At 39.9% G+C, this 17,062-nt stretch overlaps 1 protein-coding gene across 1 annotated transcript; it reads right to left on the bottom strand.

Annotated features, from left to right (window-relative positions):
• Window positions 1-8,701: 8,701 nt before the first annotated feature.
• Window positions 8,702-11,138, bottom strand: LOC123413600 (pectin acetylesterase 5-like). The gene is made up of 10 exons (XM_045106537.1): window positions 11,025-11,138; window positions 10,791-10,870; window positions 10,402-10,491; window positions 10,119-10,243; window positions 9,973-10,033; window positions 9,679-9,732; window positions 9,500-9,577; window positions 9,267-9,372; window positions 9,047-9,192; window positions 8,702-8,891 (listed from the first exon to the last, which is right to left on the bottom strand). The coding sequence occupies exons 1-10, from the start codon at window positions 11,077-11,079 to the stop codon at window positions 8,781-8,783; spliced, it is 906 nt and encodes a 301-aa protein (XP_044962472.1). The 5' UTR covers window positions 11,080-11,138; the 3' UTR covers window positions 8,702-8,780.
• Between the last annotated feature and the right edge of the window lie 5,924 nt (window positions 11,139-17,062).

A 17,062-nucleotide genomic window follows, 5' to 3' on the forward strand; every position in this document is an offset into this window, starting at 1 on the left:
GGTTCGAGAACTATGTAGACATGACCCGAGAGACTCCTCGGTCAATATCCAATAGCGGGACCTGGATGCCCATATTGGATCCTACATATTCTACGAAGATCTTATCGTTTGAACCTTAGTGCCAAGGATTCATATAATCCCGTATGTCATTCCCTTTGTCCTTCGGTATGTTACTTGCCCGAGATTCGATCGTCAGTATCCGTATATCTATTTCAATCTCGTTTACCGGCAAGTCTCTTTACTCGTTCTGTAATACAAGATCCCGCAACTTACACTAAGTCACATTGCTTGCAAGGCTTGTGTGTGATGTTGTATTACCGAGTGGGCCCCGAGATACCTCTCCGTCACACGGAGTGACAAATCCCAGTCTCGATCCATACTAACTTAACGAACACCTTCGGAGATACCTGTAGAGCATCTTTATAGTCACCCAGTTACGTTGCGACGTTTGATACACACAAAGTATTCCTCCGGTGTTAGTAAGTTATATGATCTCATGGTCATAGGAACAAATACTTGACACGCAGAAAACAGTAGCAATAAAATGACACGATCAACATGCTACGTCTATTAGTTTGGGTCTAGTCCATCACGTGATTCTCCTAATGACGTGATCCAGTTATCAAGCAACAACACCTTGTTCATAATCAGAAGACACTGACTATCTTTGATCAACTGGCTAGCCAACTAGAGGCTTGCTAGGGACAGTGTTTTGTCTATGTATCCACACATGTATATAAGTCTTCATTCAATACAATTATAGCATGGATAATAAACGATTATCGTGATACATGAATTATAATAGTAACTATATTTATTATTGCCTCTAGGGCATAATTCCAACAGTCTCCCACTTGCACTAGAGTCAATAATCTAGCCCTCACATCATCATGCGAATTACATTGTAATAAATCTAACACCCATACAGTTCTGGTGTTGATCATGCTTTGCCCGTGGAAGAGGTTTAGTTAGCGGGTCTGCTACATTCAGATCCGTGTGCACTTTGCATATATTTACGTCCTCCCCTTCGACGTAGTCGCGGATGAGGTTGAAGCGTCGTTTGATGTGTCTGGACTTCTTGTGAAACCGTGGTTCCTTTGCTAGGGCAATGGCACCCGTGTTGTCACAGAACAAGGTTATTGGATTCAGTGCGCTTGGCACCACTCCAAGATCCCTCATGAACTGCTTCATCCAGACACCCTCCTTAGCCGCCTCCGAGGCAGCCATGTACTCCGCTTCACATGTAGAATCTGCTACGACGCTCTGCTTGGAACTCCACCAGCTTACCGCACCCCCATTAAGAATAAATATGTATCCGGTTTGCGACTTAGAGTCGTCCGGATCTGTGTCAAAGCTTGCATCGACGTAACCTTTTACGACGAGCTCTTCGTCACCTCCATACACGAGAAACATCTCCTTAGTCCTTTTCAGGTACTTCAGGATATTCTTGACCGTCGTCCAGTGATCCACTCCTGGATTACTCTGGAACCTACCTGCCATACTTATGGCCAGGCTAACGTCCGGTCTAGTGCACAGCATTGCATACATGATAGAACCTATGGCTGAAGCATAGGGGACGGTGCGCATATGCTCTCTATCCTCATCAGTTGTTGGGCACTGAGTCTTACTCAATCTCGTACCTTGTAAAACTGGCAAGAACCCTTTCTTGGACTGTTCCATTTTGAACCTTTCCAAAACTTTATCAAGGTATGTGCTTTGTGAAAGTCATATCAAGCGTTTTGATCTATCCCTGTAGATCTTAATGCCTAGAATGTAAGCAGCTTCTCCTAGGTCCTTCATAGAGAAACTTTTATTCAAGTAATCTTTTATGCTCTCCAAAAACTCTACATTGTTTCCAATCAGCAATATGTCATCCACATATAATATTAGAAACGCCACAGAGCTCCCACTCACTTTCTTGTAAATACAAGATTCTCCAACCACTTGTACAAACCCAAATGCTTTGATCACCTCATCAAAGCGTTTGTTCCAACTCCGAGATGCTTGCACCAGTCCATAAATGGATCGCTGGAGCTTGCACACCTTGTTAGCATTCTTAGGATCGACAAAACCTTCGGGTTGCATCATATACAACTCTTCCTTAAGGAAACCGTTAAGGAACGCCGTTTTGACATCCATCTGCCAGATTTCATAATCGAAAAATGCAGCTATTGCTAACATGATTCTGACGGACTTAAGCATCGCTACGGGTGAGAATGTCTCATCGTAGTCAACTCCTTGAACTTGTGAAAAACCCTTTGCCACAAGTCGAGCTTTATAAACGGTCACATTGCCGTCAGCGTCCGTCTTCCTCTTAAAGATCCATTTGTTCTGAATAGCCTTGCGGCCCTCAGGCAGTACTTCCAAAGTCCACACTTTGTTCTCATACATGGATCCTATCTCGGACTTCATGGCTTCTAGCCATTTGTTGGAATCTGGGCCCACCATTACTTCTTCATAATTTGCAGGTTCATTGTTGTCTAACAACATGATTGATAAGACGGGATTACCGTACCACTCTGGAGCAGCACGTGGTCTCGTCGACCTGCGTGGTTCGACAGAAACTTGAACCGGAGTTTCATGATCATCATCATTAAATTCCTCCTCAACCGGTGTCGCAACGACAGAGGTTTCCCTTTGCCCTGCGCCACCATCCAGAGGGATGAGAGGTTCGACAACCTCGTCAAGTTCTATCTTCCTCCCACTCAATTCTCTCGAGAGAAACTCTTTCTCGAGAAAAGCTCCGTTTTTAGCAACAAACACTTTGCCCTTGGATTTGAGATAGAAGGTGTACCCAACTGTCTCTTTTGGGTAACCTATGAAGATGCACTTTTCCGCTTTGGGTTCCAGCTTTTCAGGCTGAAGCTTTTTGACATAAGCATCACATCCCCAAACTTTAAGAAACGACAACTTTGGCCTTTTGCCATACCACAGTTCGTATGGTGTCGTCTCAACGGATTTTGATGGTGCCCTATTTAAAGTGAATGCAGCTGTTTCTAATGCATAACCCCAAAATGATAATGGCAAATCGGTAAGAGACATCATAGATCGCACCATCTCTAATAAAGTACGATTACGACGTTCGGACACACCATTACGCTATGGTGTTCCAGGCGGTGTCAACTGTGAAACAATTCCACATTGTCTTAAGTGAGCACCAAACTCGAAACTCAGATATTCACCCCCACGATCAGACCGTAGGAACTTGATCTTCTTGTTACGATGATTTTCAACTTCACTCTGAAATTGCTTGAACTTTTCAAATGTTTCAGACTTATGCTTCATTAAGTAGACATAACCATATCTACTCAAATCGTCAATGAAGGTGAGGAAATAACCATATCCGCCGCGTGCCTCTACGCTCATCGGACCACACACATCGGTATGTATGATTTCCAACAAGTCACTTGCACGCTCCATTGTTCCGGAGAACGGAGTTTTAGTCATCTTGCCCATGAGGCATGGTTCGCACGTGTCAAGTGCATCAAAGTCAAGTGACTCCAAAAGTCCATCGGCATGGAGTTTCTTCATGCGCTTTACACCAATATGACCTAAGCGGCAGTGCCACAAAAATATGGCGCTATCATTGTTAACTCTAACTCTTTTGGTCTCAGTGTTATGTATGTGTGTATCACTATCAAGATTCAATATGAACAATCCTCTCACATTGGGTGCATGACCATAAAAGATGTTACTCATAGAAATAGAACAACCATTATTCTCTAACTTAAAAGAGTAACCGTCTCGCAATAAACAAGATCCAGATATAATGTTCATGCTCAACGCAGGCACTAAATAACAATGATTCAAGTTCATAACTAATGCTGATGGTAACTGAAGTGAAACTGTGCCGACGGCGATTGCATCAATCTTGGAACCATTTCCTACGCGCATCGTCACTTCATCTTTCGCCAGCCTTCGTCTATTCCGCAGTTCCTGTTTCGAGTTGCAAATATGAGCAACAAAACCGGTATCGAATACCCAGGCACTACTACGAGAGCCGGTTAAGTACACATCAATAACATGTATATCGAATATACCTGATTTTTCTTTGGCCGCCTTCTTATCAGCCAGATACTTGGGGCAATTGCGCTTCCAGTGACCCATACCCTTGCAATAGTAACACTCTGTTTCAGGCTTAGGTCCAGCTTTGGGTTTCTTCGTCGGATTGGCAACAGGCTTGCCGCTCTTCTTTGAATTCCCCTTCTTGCCTTTGCCGTTTCTCTTGAAACTAGTGGTCTTATTCACCATCAACACTTGATGCTCTTTACGAAGTTCAGACTCTGCGACTTTCAGCATCGCAAACAACTCGCCGAGAGACTTGTTCATCCCTTGCATGTTGTAGTTCAACACAAAGCCTTTATAGCTTGGCGGCAGTGATTGAAGGATTCTGTCAGTGATAGCTTCTTGCAGGAGTTCAATCCCCAGCTCAGCTAGATGGTTTGAGTACCCAGACATTTTGAGCACATGTTCACTGACAGACGAGTTTTCCTCCATCTTGCAAGCATAGAATTTATCGGAGGTCTCATACCTCTCGATCCGGGCGTTCTTCTGAAAGATAAACTTCAACTCCTGGAACATCTCAAATGCTCCATGACGCTCAAAGCGACGTTGAAGTCCCGGTTCTAAGCCATACAAGACTGCACATTGAACTACTGAGTAGTCCTCCTTACGTGCTAACCAAGCGTTCTTAACATCCTGATCAGCCGTAGCGGGTGGTTCATCTCCTAGAGCAACATTAAGGACATAATCCTTCTTCCCAGCTTGTAAGATTAGCTTAAGATTACGAGCCCAGTCTACAAAGTTGCTTCCATCATCTTTCAACTTAGCTTTCTCTAGGAACGTATTAAAATTCAGGGTGACTGTCGCGTGAGCCATGATCTACAACACAAATATATTCAAAGTGGACTTAGACTATGTTCAAGATAATTTAGAGTTTAACTTAATCAAATTATTCGCTAAACTCCCACTCAAAAAGTACATCTCTCTAGTCATTTGAGTGGTTCATGATCCACTTACACTAGCTCAAGTCCGATCATCACGTGAGTTGAGCATAGTTTCAGTGGTAAGCATCCCCATGCTAATCATATCATCTATATGATTCATGATCGACCTTTCGGTCTCATGTGTTCCGAGGCCATGTGTGCACATGCTAGGCTCGTCAAGCTTAACCCGAGTGTTCCGCGTGCGCAACTGTTTTGCACCCGTTGTATGTGAACGTTGAGTCTATCACACCCGATCATCACGTGGTGTCTCGAAATGACGAACTGTAGCAACGGTGCATAGTCGGGGAGAACACAATTTCGTTTTGAAATTTTAGTGAGAGATCACCTCATAATGCTACAGTCGTTCTAAGCAAAATAAGGTGCATAAAAGGATTAACATCACATGCAATTCATAAGTGACATGATATGGCCATCATCATGTGCTCCTTGATCTCCATCACCAAAGCACCGGCACGATCTTCTTGTCACCGGCGCCACACCATGATCTCCATCAACGTGTCGCCATCGGGGTTGTCGTGCTACTCATGCTATTACTACTAAAGCTACATCCTAGCAAAATAGTAAACGCATCTGCAAGCACAAACGTTAGTTATAAAGACAACCCTATGGCTCCTGCCGGTTGCCGTACCATCGACGTGCAAGTCGATATTATCTATTACAACATGATCATCTCATACATCCAATATATCACATCACATCGTTGGCCATATCACATCACAAGCATACCCTGCAAAAACAAGTTAGACGTCCTCTAATTTTGTTGTTGCATGTTTTACGTGGTGACCATGGGTATCTAGTAGGATCGCATCTTACTTACGCAAACACCACAACGGAGATATATGAGTTGCTATTTAACCTCATTCAAGGACCTCCTCGGTCAAATACGATTCAACTAAAGTTGGAGAAACTGACACCCGCCAGTCATCTTTGAGCAACGGAGTTACTCGTAGCGATGAAACCAGTCTCTCGTAAGCGTACGAGTAATGTCGGTCCGAGCCGCTTCGATCCAACAATACCGCGGAATCAAGAAAAGACTAAGGAGGGCAGCAAAACGCACATCACCGCCCACAAAAACTTTTGTGTTCTACTCGAGAAGACATCTACGCATCAACCTAGCTCATGATTCCACTGTTGGAGAACGTCGCATGGGAAACAAAAAATTTCCTACACGCACGAAGACCTATCACGGTGATGTCCATCTACGAGAGGGGATGTGTGATCTACGTACCCTTGTAGACCGTACAACAGAAGCGTTAGTGAACGCAGTTGATGTAGTGGAACGTCCTCACGTCCCTCGATCCGCCCCGCGAACCGTCCCGCGATCAGTCCCACGATCTAGTGCCGAACGGACGGCACCTCCGCGTTCAGCACACGTACAGCTCGATGATGATCTCGGCCTTCTTGATCCAGCAAGAGAGACGGAGAGGTAGAAGAGTTCTCCGGCAGCGTAACGGCGCTCCGGAGGTTGGTGATGATCTTGTCTCAGCAGGGCTCCGTCCGAGCTCCGCAGAAACGCGATCTAGAGGTAAAACCGTGGAGATATGTGGTCGGGCTGCCGTGGCAAAGTTGTGTCAAATCAGCCCTAAAACCTCCGTATATATAGGGGGAAGAGGGGGAGCCTTGCCTTGGGGTCCAAGGACCCCTAAGGACTTCGGCCGAGCCAAGGGGGGTTGTTCTCCCCTTCCAAACCGAGTCCAACTAGGTTTGGAAGGAGGAGTCCTTCCCCCTTTTCCCACCTCCTCTTTTTTTTCTCTTTGATTTTTCTTCCTATGGCGCATAGGGCTCTTTTGGGCTGTCCCACCAGCCCACTAAGGGCTGGTGCGCCACCCCCAATGCCTATGGGCTTCCCTGGGGTGGGTTGCCCCCCCCCCCCCCCCGGTGAACTCCCGGAACCCATTCGTCATTTCCGGTACATTCCCGGTAACTCCGAAAACCTTCCGGTAATCAAATGAGGTCATCCTATATATCAATCTTCGTTTCCGGACCATTCCGGAAACCCTCGTGACGTCCGTGATCTCATCCGGGACTCCGAACAACATTCGGTAACCAACCATATAACTCAAATACGCATAAAACAACGTCGAACCTTAAGTGTGCAGACCCTGCGGGTTCGAGAACTATGTAGACATGACCCGAGAGACTCCTCGGTCAATATCCAATAGCGGGACCTGGATGCCCATATTGGATCCTACATATTCTACGAAGATCTTATCGTTTGAACCTCAGTGCCAAGGATTCATATAATCCCGTATGTCATTCCCTTTGTCCTTCGGTATGTTACTTGCCCGAGATCCGATCGTCAGTATCCGTATACCTATTTCAATCTCGTTTACCGGCAAGTCTCTTTACTCGTTCCGTAATACAAGATCCCGCAACTTACACTAAGTCACATTTCTTGCACGGCTTGTGTGTGATGTTGTATTACCGAGTGGGCCCCGAGATACCTCTCCGTCACACGGAGTGACAAATCCCAGTCTTGATCCATACTAACTTAACGAACACCTTCGGAGATACCTGTAGAGCATCTTTATAGTCACCCAGTTACGTTGCGACGTTTGATACACACAAAGTATTCCTCCGGTGTTAGTAAGTTATATGATCTCATGGTCATAGGAACAAATACTTGACACGCAGAAAACAGTAGCAATAAAATGACACGATCAACATGCTACGTCTATTAGTTTGGGTCTAGTCCATCGCGTGATTCTCCTAATGACGTGATCCAGTTATCAAGCAACAACACCTTGTTCATAATCAGAAGACACTGACTATCTTTGATCAACTGGCTAGCCAACTAGAGGCTTGTTAGGGACAGTGTTTTGTCTATGTATCCACACATGTATATAAGTCTTCATTCAATACAATTATAGCATGGATAATAAACTATTATCTTGATACAAGAATTATAATAATAACTATATTTATTATTGCCTCTAGGGCATAATTCCAATAGTGATTACAAAGATTCTTCGAAGGTTGTCCTTCTCTTATATTCCCTAGGTTCATCCATGTATCAACGGTAGTGATCACTCTATGACCCAAATCTGGTCTTCCCATGGAGGCTAGAGATGTGGAGATAAATGTATGTTTTGGGTACAAATTTTTGTAAGAAAAAGACCAGTAAATGTTTTGTATTTATTTGACGAGGCTTTATTTTATGTTGTACACTATATCTGTTTACCTAAGCTTTACCAACCCTCATAGTAATTTTATTCTTCTCAATAAGGTTGTAGTGTGCATTACTGATGCTCACGTTTACAAATCTATATTCGAAACCATGGATCTACATGGCTATCCTATGGTGGTCTGTATGATTAATCATCTTCCATGACAACATTATTGGACTTGCCACATGCAACATGTATTCTCCAATAAAGCATGTTTTATTTCGATAAAAATCAAGGTAGAATGTGTCTTTCACACTCATTGCTTCAGCGGCCAACATTAGCGGCACATTCCTCCTTCGTTTAGTTTCACTTAGCATGGAGATACCAAATTTAGGTTTGCAAAACAATAAAAAGTAATAAACAACACAATCAAAACCTTGTCAAGCAACCATGCTTGATATTAAGTACTTCTCTTTTCCAATATGGTCATAGGAAAAGATTACAATGGAACTCTCGGCTATTGTACCAACCCTAACGAATATTTCATATGGTTATATATTCAAAACCAAATATCTTATTGTAGCAACTAGCTTTAGTTCACATAAACATGGGAGGGGGGTAATTTTAAATTCCCTACCAGGCCCTCAATTTTTGTTATACAATTACATTAGGAAGGCAACTGGCTACTGCATGTAGGGTTGCATGGATACTCGCAATCGATTTGTTTTACTCTTTGCTCTCTGCTAAAGTGCCAATCTCCAACAGCTTGTGCGATCGTCTGCTCGACAGAATGAAAAGTAGAAGATATCAACCCAAACTATAAATGTATATGTTGCATCAAATAAATAACTTCATAAATAATAGTATGTGATAAATATTGTACATCCTAAATATCAAGTTATTTTATTTAACCACATTTATAGAAAATTCTACCTTATTTCCAAGCCTTGGGGAGATTAGTGAATCCCATGAGATTCTAAATGGTGTTTGGCAGTGGGTGAAGCATGAATCGATGAACAATCCCCACTCCTCCTTATTTTGGATGAGCTTTAGATCATCCACTAGTGTCTTCCTGAATCCTATACATAGATAATTGTTCAGAAAACACGAAGGTAGTATTCCTACCAATGCTAAAGACAAAAGATGTACCAACCATGAAGGACTTCCATTTGTGTGAAATCACAGTCTCGGATGTTAGCCTTGCAAGTCAACCATGACTTTTCAGGAGAGGATTCATCTGGTACAAGCACATTTTGTATCTACAAATCAACATTGAGCATGTATAAATATACGGCTAATTAAACCATTTAGTCTAGATAGGTGCATGCTTACAAGATAAATGAATGTAAAGAGTTCATAAATAAGGATTAATTGACACTAAGTTACCTGCCAAGAGTCGTATCCAGAGTTGAGAATAAAAGTGGGGGTGGTGATGCTCTTAATAAGCTCAGAAGGAAAGAAACACTAGGAACACACAATTACAACTATAATTAGCAGGATACCAGAAAATCAGTGTGTGGAAGGAAATAAAAGTAAACAATGGTTGGGAACTTCTGACTACGTACATCGAGTGGTTCCTTTTTTCTGAGGCAGTCCTTGGGCAAAACTTTGCTAACATTCTGAAAGAAATTAGTCACCAAAAAGAACAGAAAAAATCAGAGAGAATGCATAAGTGTTGGCATAAGTATTAAACCACATATAAAGAGAAAACAGAATATAGGTTTTACATATCACATTGGAGCCTTTTTAATAATTAAAAATCTCCAGAAATTAGGAGAGGGATAAACAAAAGGCTAGATAATCATAGACTAATAAACGTTTCTTCTTAGTTTCAAGTATATGTTTCCCATGAAGCTCACCTGAAGTTGAACAACCCCATTGTACACGGACCGGATAAACCTTTCTCCATCTATATCCTTTCTGCCGGCGAAAAGTAGTTTAACATGCACATGTAAAGTGAAATATCTAGTGGACTATATTTATTTAGTTCTAAGAGTAGTCTTACTTGTCAAGAAAAAAACCAGCATCAGAAAAGCATTTAACCGCAACCTTCCGAGGAAACCGTGCACTAAAATCATCACAATGCACAAGTGTGGCTAAGCCACCGGAAGAACAACCTGCAAGGAGGGCCTGTTCGACAATGATATTTTACACGGTTACTTACTGTTCAAGAAACATACTAATATATGTTTCTCGGTAGCTCAAAACACAAAAATGTGGAAATATAAATAAATTGTTTTTAAGTATGACCTGTTTAGCATTAGCAATAAATTGTTTTTAAGTATGACCTGTTTAGCATTAGCAAGTCCTTTTTCCATGAGCTCATCAATGACCGCGTCCCAAATGTGCAACCCTCTGAAGAAAAGCTTGTTTCCATCCTAATTAATAACATCATCCATTAAGTAACAATACGACATATCATTGTAATTAAGAAAATGAGTAAATAGTAAGATCTCAAAAGAGAGCAGTTTTAACATGCTCCCTCTTACACCCCCCCCCCCCTTTCTCTCTTTTCACATGAAAGGTAAGAGTATATAGTAAAATCTGAGTCATTGGTCTTAGTAGCCATTGTTCTAATTAACTCTTACCTTCTTACCTCACATGTAAGTAGAGAGGATAAGAGGGAGCATGTTAAAATTTTCCATCAAACAAGAGCACAACAAGAAAATAAGCCTACTTGATCTTCATACTCCGCATCCCCAGAAAATGACGCTCCATCACAATACCGCACGAAAACTTTATTCCAGTTGTAGAAATCTAATTGATAATCATGTAGCAGTCAGAACTAGGGCAAGGCCGACCGGCAAACATAATCAAGATAGATAGGGCAATTAAGAAATGGAACTCAGGCTGACTAAAAGCTTCGATCAATGAAACTATGTACGAATAATAATAGAACATTGCAGATTACCAGAATTTTGGCTCCGATCATTGCTGAAAATCCCAGCCAGCTGAACCGCTTCCATATAGTTAGATGAACCAAGCGCGGATTTCGTGTGCTTGGAACAAGCCTCAACAGTGTTGCACCACCCTCCTCCCTGAGAAGCACTAAGTTTACTGACTGGTCCGAAATATATGACATATTTCTACCTTTTGCGTGGTGTTTAATTAGTATGCGACATTTACCATCAATCTTGGTGTGCATATGTGAGTGAATAGTATACACAGTAGATCAAAATGTAAGAAAAATTGTATTAAGTGGTGACATGGATTAATTTCATGCACTCTAGGACGACATGAATTTTGAACTGAGGTGTGAAGCAACTAGTAGTGATAAGAAACAATATGAATGATAGTAACCTCTAGATAGACGAGCCAACTGTGAGATCCGGATCCAAAGCCTCTCTCCAATTGGTAAGCCGGCGGGCTTCCATCCAAGCACACTGAAATGTAGGGATGAAAATGAAGTAAAAACTTTCTGTTTTCCCAAATAAAAGGAGAGGAAATAGGAAAGCAAAAATCTAAATTTGCAAAATGGACGTGAAAATGGAATTTTTTATGCGGAAACAAAAACAAAAACATAATGGTGTCTTCCGGTAGAATAGACGTGAAAACACAACTTTTCGCTTCCGTGAATATGGAACTTCCGTTTTGACTGCTGCTTTGTAACCCAAGCACCAAACATCACATAATGACACAAAGAGAAAAATGGATCATTTAAGGCTAAACTTCTACTACACACATGTACTCAATTAGACCCTATACGCAATTGTCCATTACTACTACAGTATCATGCTAAGTTGCTAACATAATCATATTATTTTGTATTCATGTTAACAATTCATTAAAAAATGTTTTGTGTGCAATTCTCTATGATTCTAGCAGTTTTTAACTTCCGTTCAACGCCCCGCTTCTTTTTCATGTCCGCTCTGTATTTGCTCCGTGACCGTTTTTGTTAACATTTGTCTCCATATTTAGTTTTGAAGTTTATGTTTTCGTTTTCGTTTCTGTAAAGAAAATGAAAACAAAATATGGTAGCACTCAGTCCAGTCTGTTTCCGCTTATTTTCGTCCCTACTGAAATGTATATATGGGATCACAGTTCACAGAGCCAATATATATGCAAGTGTGAGCAGCCCCTTATAAATGGAAATCAGTGGACATGTGAATGATTTTGTTCCCCTACACCTCTCTTATATAACATGATTTTGCTTTGCATAAGAAATCTTAAAATTTTGAGAGGTATGTTCAACCAAAACTAAACTTTGGAAGAAGCTAACTGATTCAAATTAGTGGCCGATGCTAGCTCTCATGTGAATATGTAATACTATGCGTACCTGCGCCCTTCTCGGCCGCTCCGGCGAGAAGTGTTAGCTCCGGCGGTGGACCCACGCTCGTCTGCGGCGAGGACCAAACAAGAGGGCACATCATCACGGAGGCCAGGAGAAGGAGAAGAAGCACCAAGCAACCAGCTGGTCGACGCTGGAGGAGCTGCTCGGCCGCCATCGCCATCCCGGTCGCCAGTGTAGTCAAGCAGAGATAACTATTAGTCTGTACTCTGTACTGAACAGGCAAACAAATGATGCAGCAATTTCTATTAGTCTATGACCTACAACGGCCAGTGGATGGCATGCATGTTACAGTAACATGCATCTGGCCTGGATCGTCGATGGCATCCCATGACAACGTACATATTCCCACGAGATTTCTAGGAATCTCTCGTACTATGTGTAACCAACCACTTTTAAAAAGTGATCACATGAACCAGCTAAACGAATCTTCGCAATACTCACGTACTCCCTCCATTCCGTTATACAAGGCGACAAACTCAAATTACAGGGATCAAGATAAAATTTAATGATTATTTTATAAATCATTTTTTCTTTTTGTTCAACAGGATCATTAATACGCCGCATGCATGCAAGGATGAATTGGGAGGGAAGTAGTTGAGTATCATAATGACTACATGCATACAAGTATTAAATAAATTATGAGTACGAGCAAACATCATTAATTTTTGCTTCATTTAGTGTTAGTGACCTTGTATAGATGTAAAATGTATTTTTTATTGTCGCCTTGTATAAGGGAATGAAGGGGGTATTAATCCTAATTAATTATTGAAATACAAGATCAACCTTTTTAGAGTGCACAACAAGAAAAAATGGAATACACGATGAATGTTTTTCAATTATGCACCGATTGTTTTTTGCCAAAACTGCTACGAACCCTTTTAACATTGGAAAAATCTTGCGCTCTCCCGGCTGATGCGTGCACGACATCGTCCGCCTACGCTGTCGTCTGATTACAGATGATTGTATGGTGCGGCAAGCCACCACGTGTGATCGATACGTACCCGTATTGCAACGTCATTGACGTTTTTGAGACATCGTCATTGTTGCAAAGGCGAGTTTCTGAAACATAGTTATTGTTGCAAAGACATGTTTATGAAATAGATCGCATGTGCCTAGACTGCAGTGTCACTGGTATTTCTGAAACATTAAGCATATTTCTAAAACGTTGTTGGTGAGGCATGTTTCTGAGACATTATCCTTGTTGCAGAGACACGGATCTGCGAGCTCACGGGACTGAAACATCCCTACTGTTGCTGAAACATGGCCAATGTTGCAATGCTTACAATGTCATTGATGACCCACGAGGCAAGAGAGACAGTATGGGCTGCTTCATAATGGTGGATCTGACGGTGGGGCAAGCGGCGGATAATTAGGAGTTATCCGCCGGCTGACGCATAGCATTGCCCTTTAACATTACATTACAAATATTATTGAAAAACCCGATTAACATTATAGTATACACTTACAGATCCCTATCTTTTCCTTTTTATCAAAGTTTTCTCCAACGTACTGAATAATTTTTCAAAAATTTCACAACATTTTTGACAAACATGAACGAGTTTAAAATACCGTCAAAACTTTTCTTATTTTTAACCAAAATTTTAAAACGGGGACAATTTGATAAATTTAACAAAAACTTTAAAACACAGATTATTTTTTCAAAATTCGGACAACCTTTTGAAAAACATGAAGAAGTTTTGAAAATAGGTGGAAAATTTTAATTCATGAAAGAAAATCAATAGAGAGCCATTTAAAATTTTGTCAAAAAAATTGAAAAACAAGAACAATTTTCTCAAATTCGTATAAACTATTAACCAACAAGAACATGTTTTAAAACATCCAACAAATTTTGAATTTGTGACCAGATTTAAAACATGAACATTTTTCAATTTGTGGAGAAATTTTGGAACACGGGGACAAAAATAAATTCCAGAGTAACACGGGAATTGTTTTGACAATGTCGAAGAAGTTTTAAAAAAATGAAAAATCTGAATTTACGAAAAACAAATCCAAAGGAGCAATATATTTAAAATAATTAGAACATTTTCTTAAATCCTCAACAATATCCGACAAGCCTGACCAAATTTAAAATTAGCAAACATTTTAAACTTTTATAAAATTAGCGAACATTCCAAACATTTTATAAAATTAGCGAACATTTTAAACATTTTTTCAAATTGTGAACTAAAAATAGGAAGAAATTTTGGAATTTCCGACTTCCTTTGAAAAATAGAACTATTTTTTGTACATCTGAAATATTTGTTAAAAAATATCAATATAAAATGAAAGTAAATAAGATAGAAAATAAAAAGAAAACATCAAAAAGGAAAAAAAAACCAAAAAAGAAACCCAGTTCAGGAACCTCCTACAAGATCTGCAAAACCCGGAAAATCGTCTAGGAACATCATAGAAGGTTTGCAAAACCGAGAGAACCCAGTATCATTGAAATGCTTAATCGGCTGGCCCACCCCGGAACACTCTGTCGATCACATATGAGTAACCCCGACAATTTGTCGCAACTATCAACAAATAGGGTTTCCGCTCCTTGAGCACCACAGTTATATATGGGTCCGCACAACGCTATGTTCCATCTCCCTCAAAGGTTCTTTTGGCTTCGAACTTCAATAGGCCGGCCAATTCTGGTTTTGCTTCGCAAGTTCGGTCGTTCGGTCTAGTCAATGCATTCGTTCCATCGATATTGCTTGTTGCTTTGGTGTTTTTTTGTTTGTTTTTCTTTTTTCTTTTCCTTTTCTTCAGCTTCCTTTGTTTTTCCTTGGTTTCTCCATTTTCCTTTGTTTCTTTCTCAAGTTTCAGTTTTTTCATTCATTTACATTGGTTTCTTTGTTTCTTGTTTGGTTTTCTATGTTTCTTTGTCTGTTTTCATTATTTCTCCGCTTTTTCATTGTTTATCTTTCCTTCTGTTTTCTTTGTTTCTTTCTCGGTTTTTCAGGGTTTTCTTTGTTTCTCATTGTTTATTATCTAACCCGTGGTGAAATTTTTATTTGACAGGAATAAACATCAGTTTCACAGGCGATTACATTTTTTGTATATGAATGAACTATTGTTTTGTACAGATTGAACATATTTGTAAACATGTGATTAACTTTTGTCAAATATATGGCTTTATATCAACTTTATATTTATACACTGTACATTTTTCCTATACTTAAGGAACAGTTTTTTACACATGTTTATGTTTTTTAAATGTATGATTAATAGTTTATTATATATATGTTTTCCATGCCATACTATTTTAATGCATACTGTATATTTTGCTACGCTTTTAAACAATTGTTTTTATACATAGTTAATATTTTATAAATAAATAGTTAACATTCTTTGAAATGTGTGTTTGTTATATCTACTTTTGTCACAGACTAAGTACATTTTATAAATAAATAGTTAAAAAAATTATGCACAGTTAACATTTTCAAAATTCTGAATTTGCAATTTTCATTTTTGCATACATGATGAAAACAAATATATATGTTCAACATTCTTAAAATACATGACTAACATTTTTTTAAATATATATTTGGTGTCAGTTTTTCATACACATTCTATATTTTTTGTAACATTTTTTGTACGCACATATAACAGTTTACAGATGCATTATTAACATTTATAAAACTTTATGTAAATTTACTGTAATATATATAATTAGCATATTTAGAAGTTCAAAAAATGTATAAAATAAAGCAACTTAAGAAAAAAAAATCTTAAAAAAATATAGTGAAAACGATTGCTTTGAGGCCTGGTCTCTCGCACGCTGGCCGAGCCTGTCTCCCCCTCGCTTCAGGTCGCAATCAGGCCATGATTCTCGGAAAATCCTATTTGACGCCATCAGGCGTCAAAAAGCCGTGGCTTCGCTGAAGCTTCAGCTCCAGATGGCCACAGTCTGGGCAGGCCCACAATCGCTGTGCTGTTCATCTATTTTCTGGGGGGGGGGGGGGTTCGGTTCCTACTTCCCTTCTTTTCCTTTTCTTGTTTCCTTTTTTTTTTTACTTTTTTCGTGTTTCTATAAAATTGTGCATTGTGTTTTTTTAATTTTATCAGTGTATGTTACCACAAATGTTTAATATGTATTCAACAATTTTTCAACGTATTCATTTTGTTTCTAAAATTTGTTCAGTGTATATTACCACAAATGTTCAATGTGTATTTGAAAATTGGTCAACATACTTTACAAATGTTCAATAAAAATTCAAAAACTGTTCAACGCATATATGTTATATTGTTTCAAAAATGTTCATCATTTTTTATAGAATATCTCATCATGTATTATTAAAAATGTTCATCATTCATTAGTAAAATGTTCAATGGATTTTTAGAAACTGTTTGTTCTTGAAAATTCATGAAAGTGTTTTGCATTTTCTTCCTTCGTACTTTTTTCTCTTTCGCTTTTGATGCCCGCTGTCTTTGGTTCTTAAAAATTTGAGGGCTCTGTTAAGCACTAACATTGACCATCTGAAGTGGTAAATAGCATCGACTCTCTATCGTTGGTTGTGTGTTTGATTTCTACACAGACTATCATTTTTTGGTAATGCTAATAACGCCTTGCACTAACGCCATCAAATAGGCCAGCCCATTCAGCTGGACTACTGCACGAAAACTCCTTTGGTTTGACGCTCGTGAGCGGGACCTCCTATGTGGCGTCA

This window comes from Hordeum vulgare, chromosome 7H, assembly GCF_904849725.1.
Source record: "Hordeum vulgare subsp. vulgare chromosome 7H, MorexV3_pseudomolecules_assembly, whole genome shotgun sequence".
Taxonomy (NCBI): Eukaryota; Viridiplantae; Streptophyta; class Magnoliopsida; order Poales; family Poaceae; genus Hordeum; species Hordeum vulgare.

Excerpts from the sequence above, each read along its gene's own strand:
- LOC123413600 (XM_045106537.1), bottom strand. The coding sequence starts at position 11,079 with ATGGAAGCGGTTCAGCTGGCTGGGATTTTCAGCAATGATCGGAGCCAA. Across the intron at positions 10,034-10,118 it reads GCTGGTTTTTTTCTTGACAA|AAAGGATATAGATGGAGAAA; the intron begins GTAAGACTACTC and ends TTTCGCCGGCAG. Across the intron at positions 9,733-9,972 it reads ATGGGGTTGTTCAACTTCAG|AATGTTAGCAAAGTTTTGCC; the intron begins GTGAGCTTCATG and ends AATTTCTTTCAG.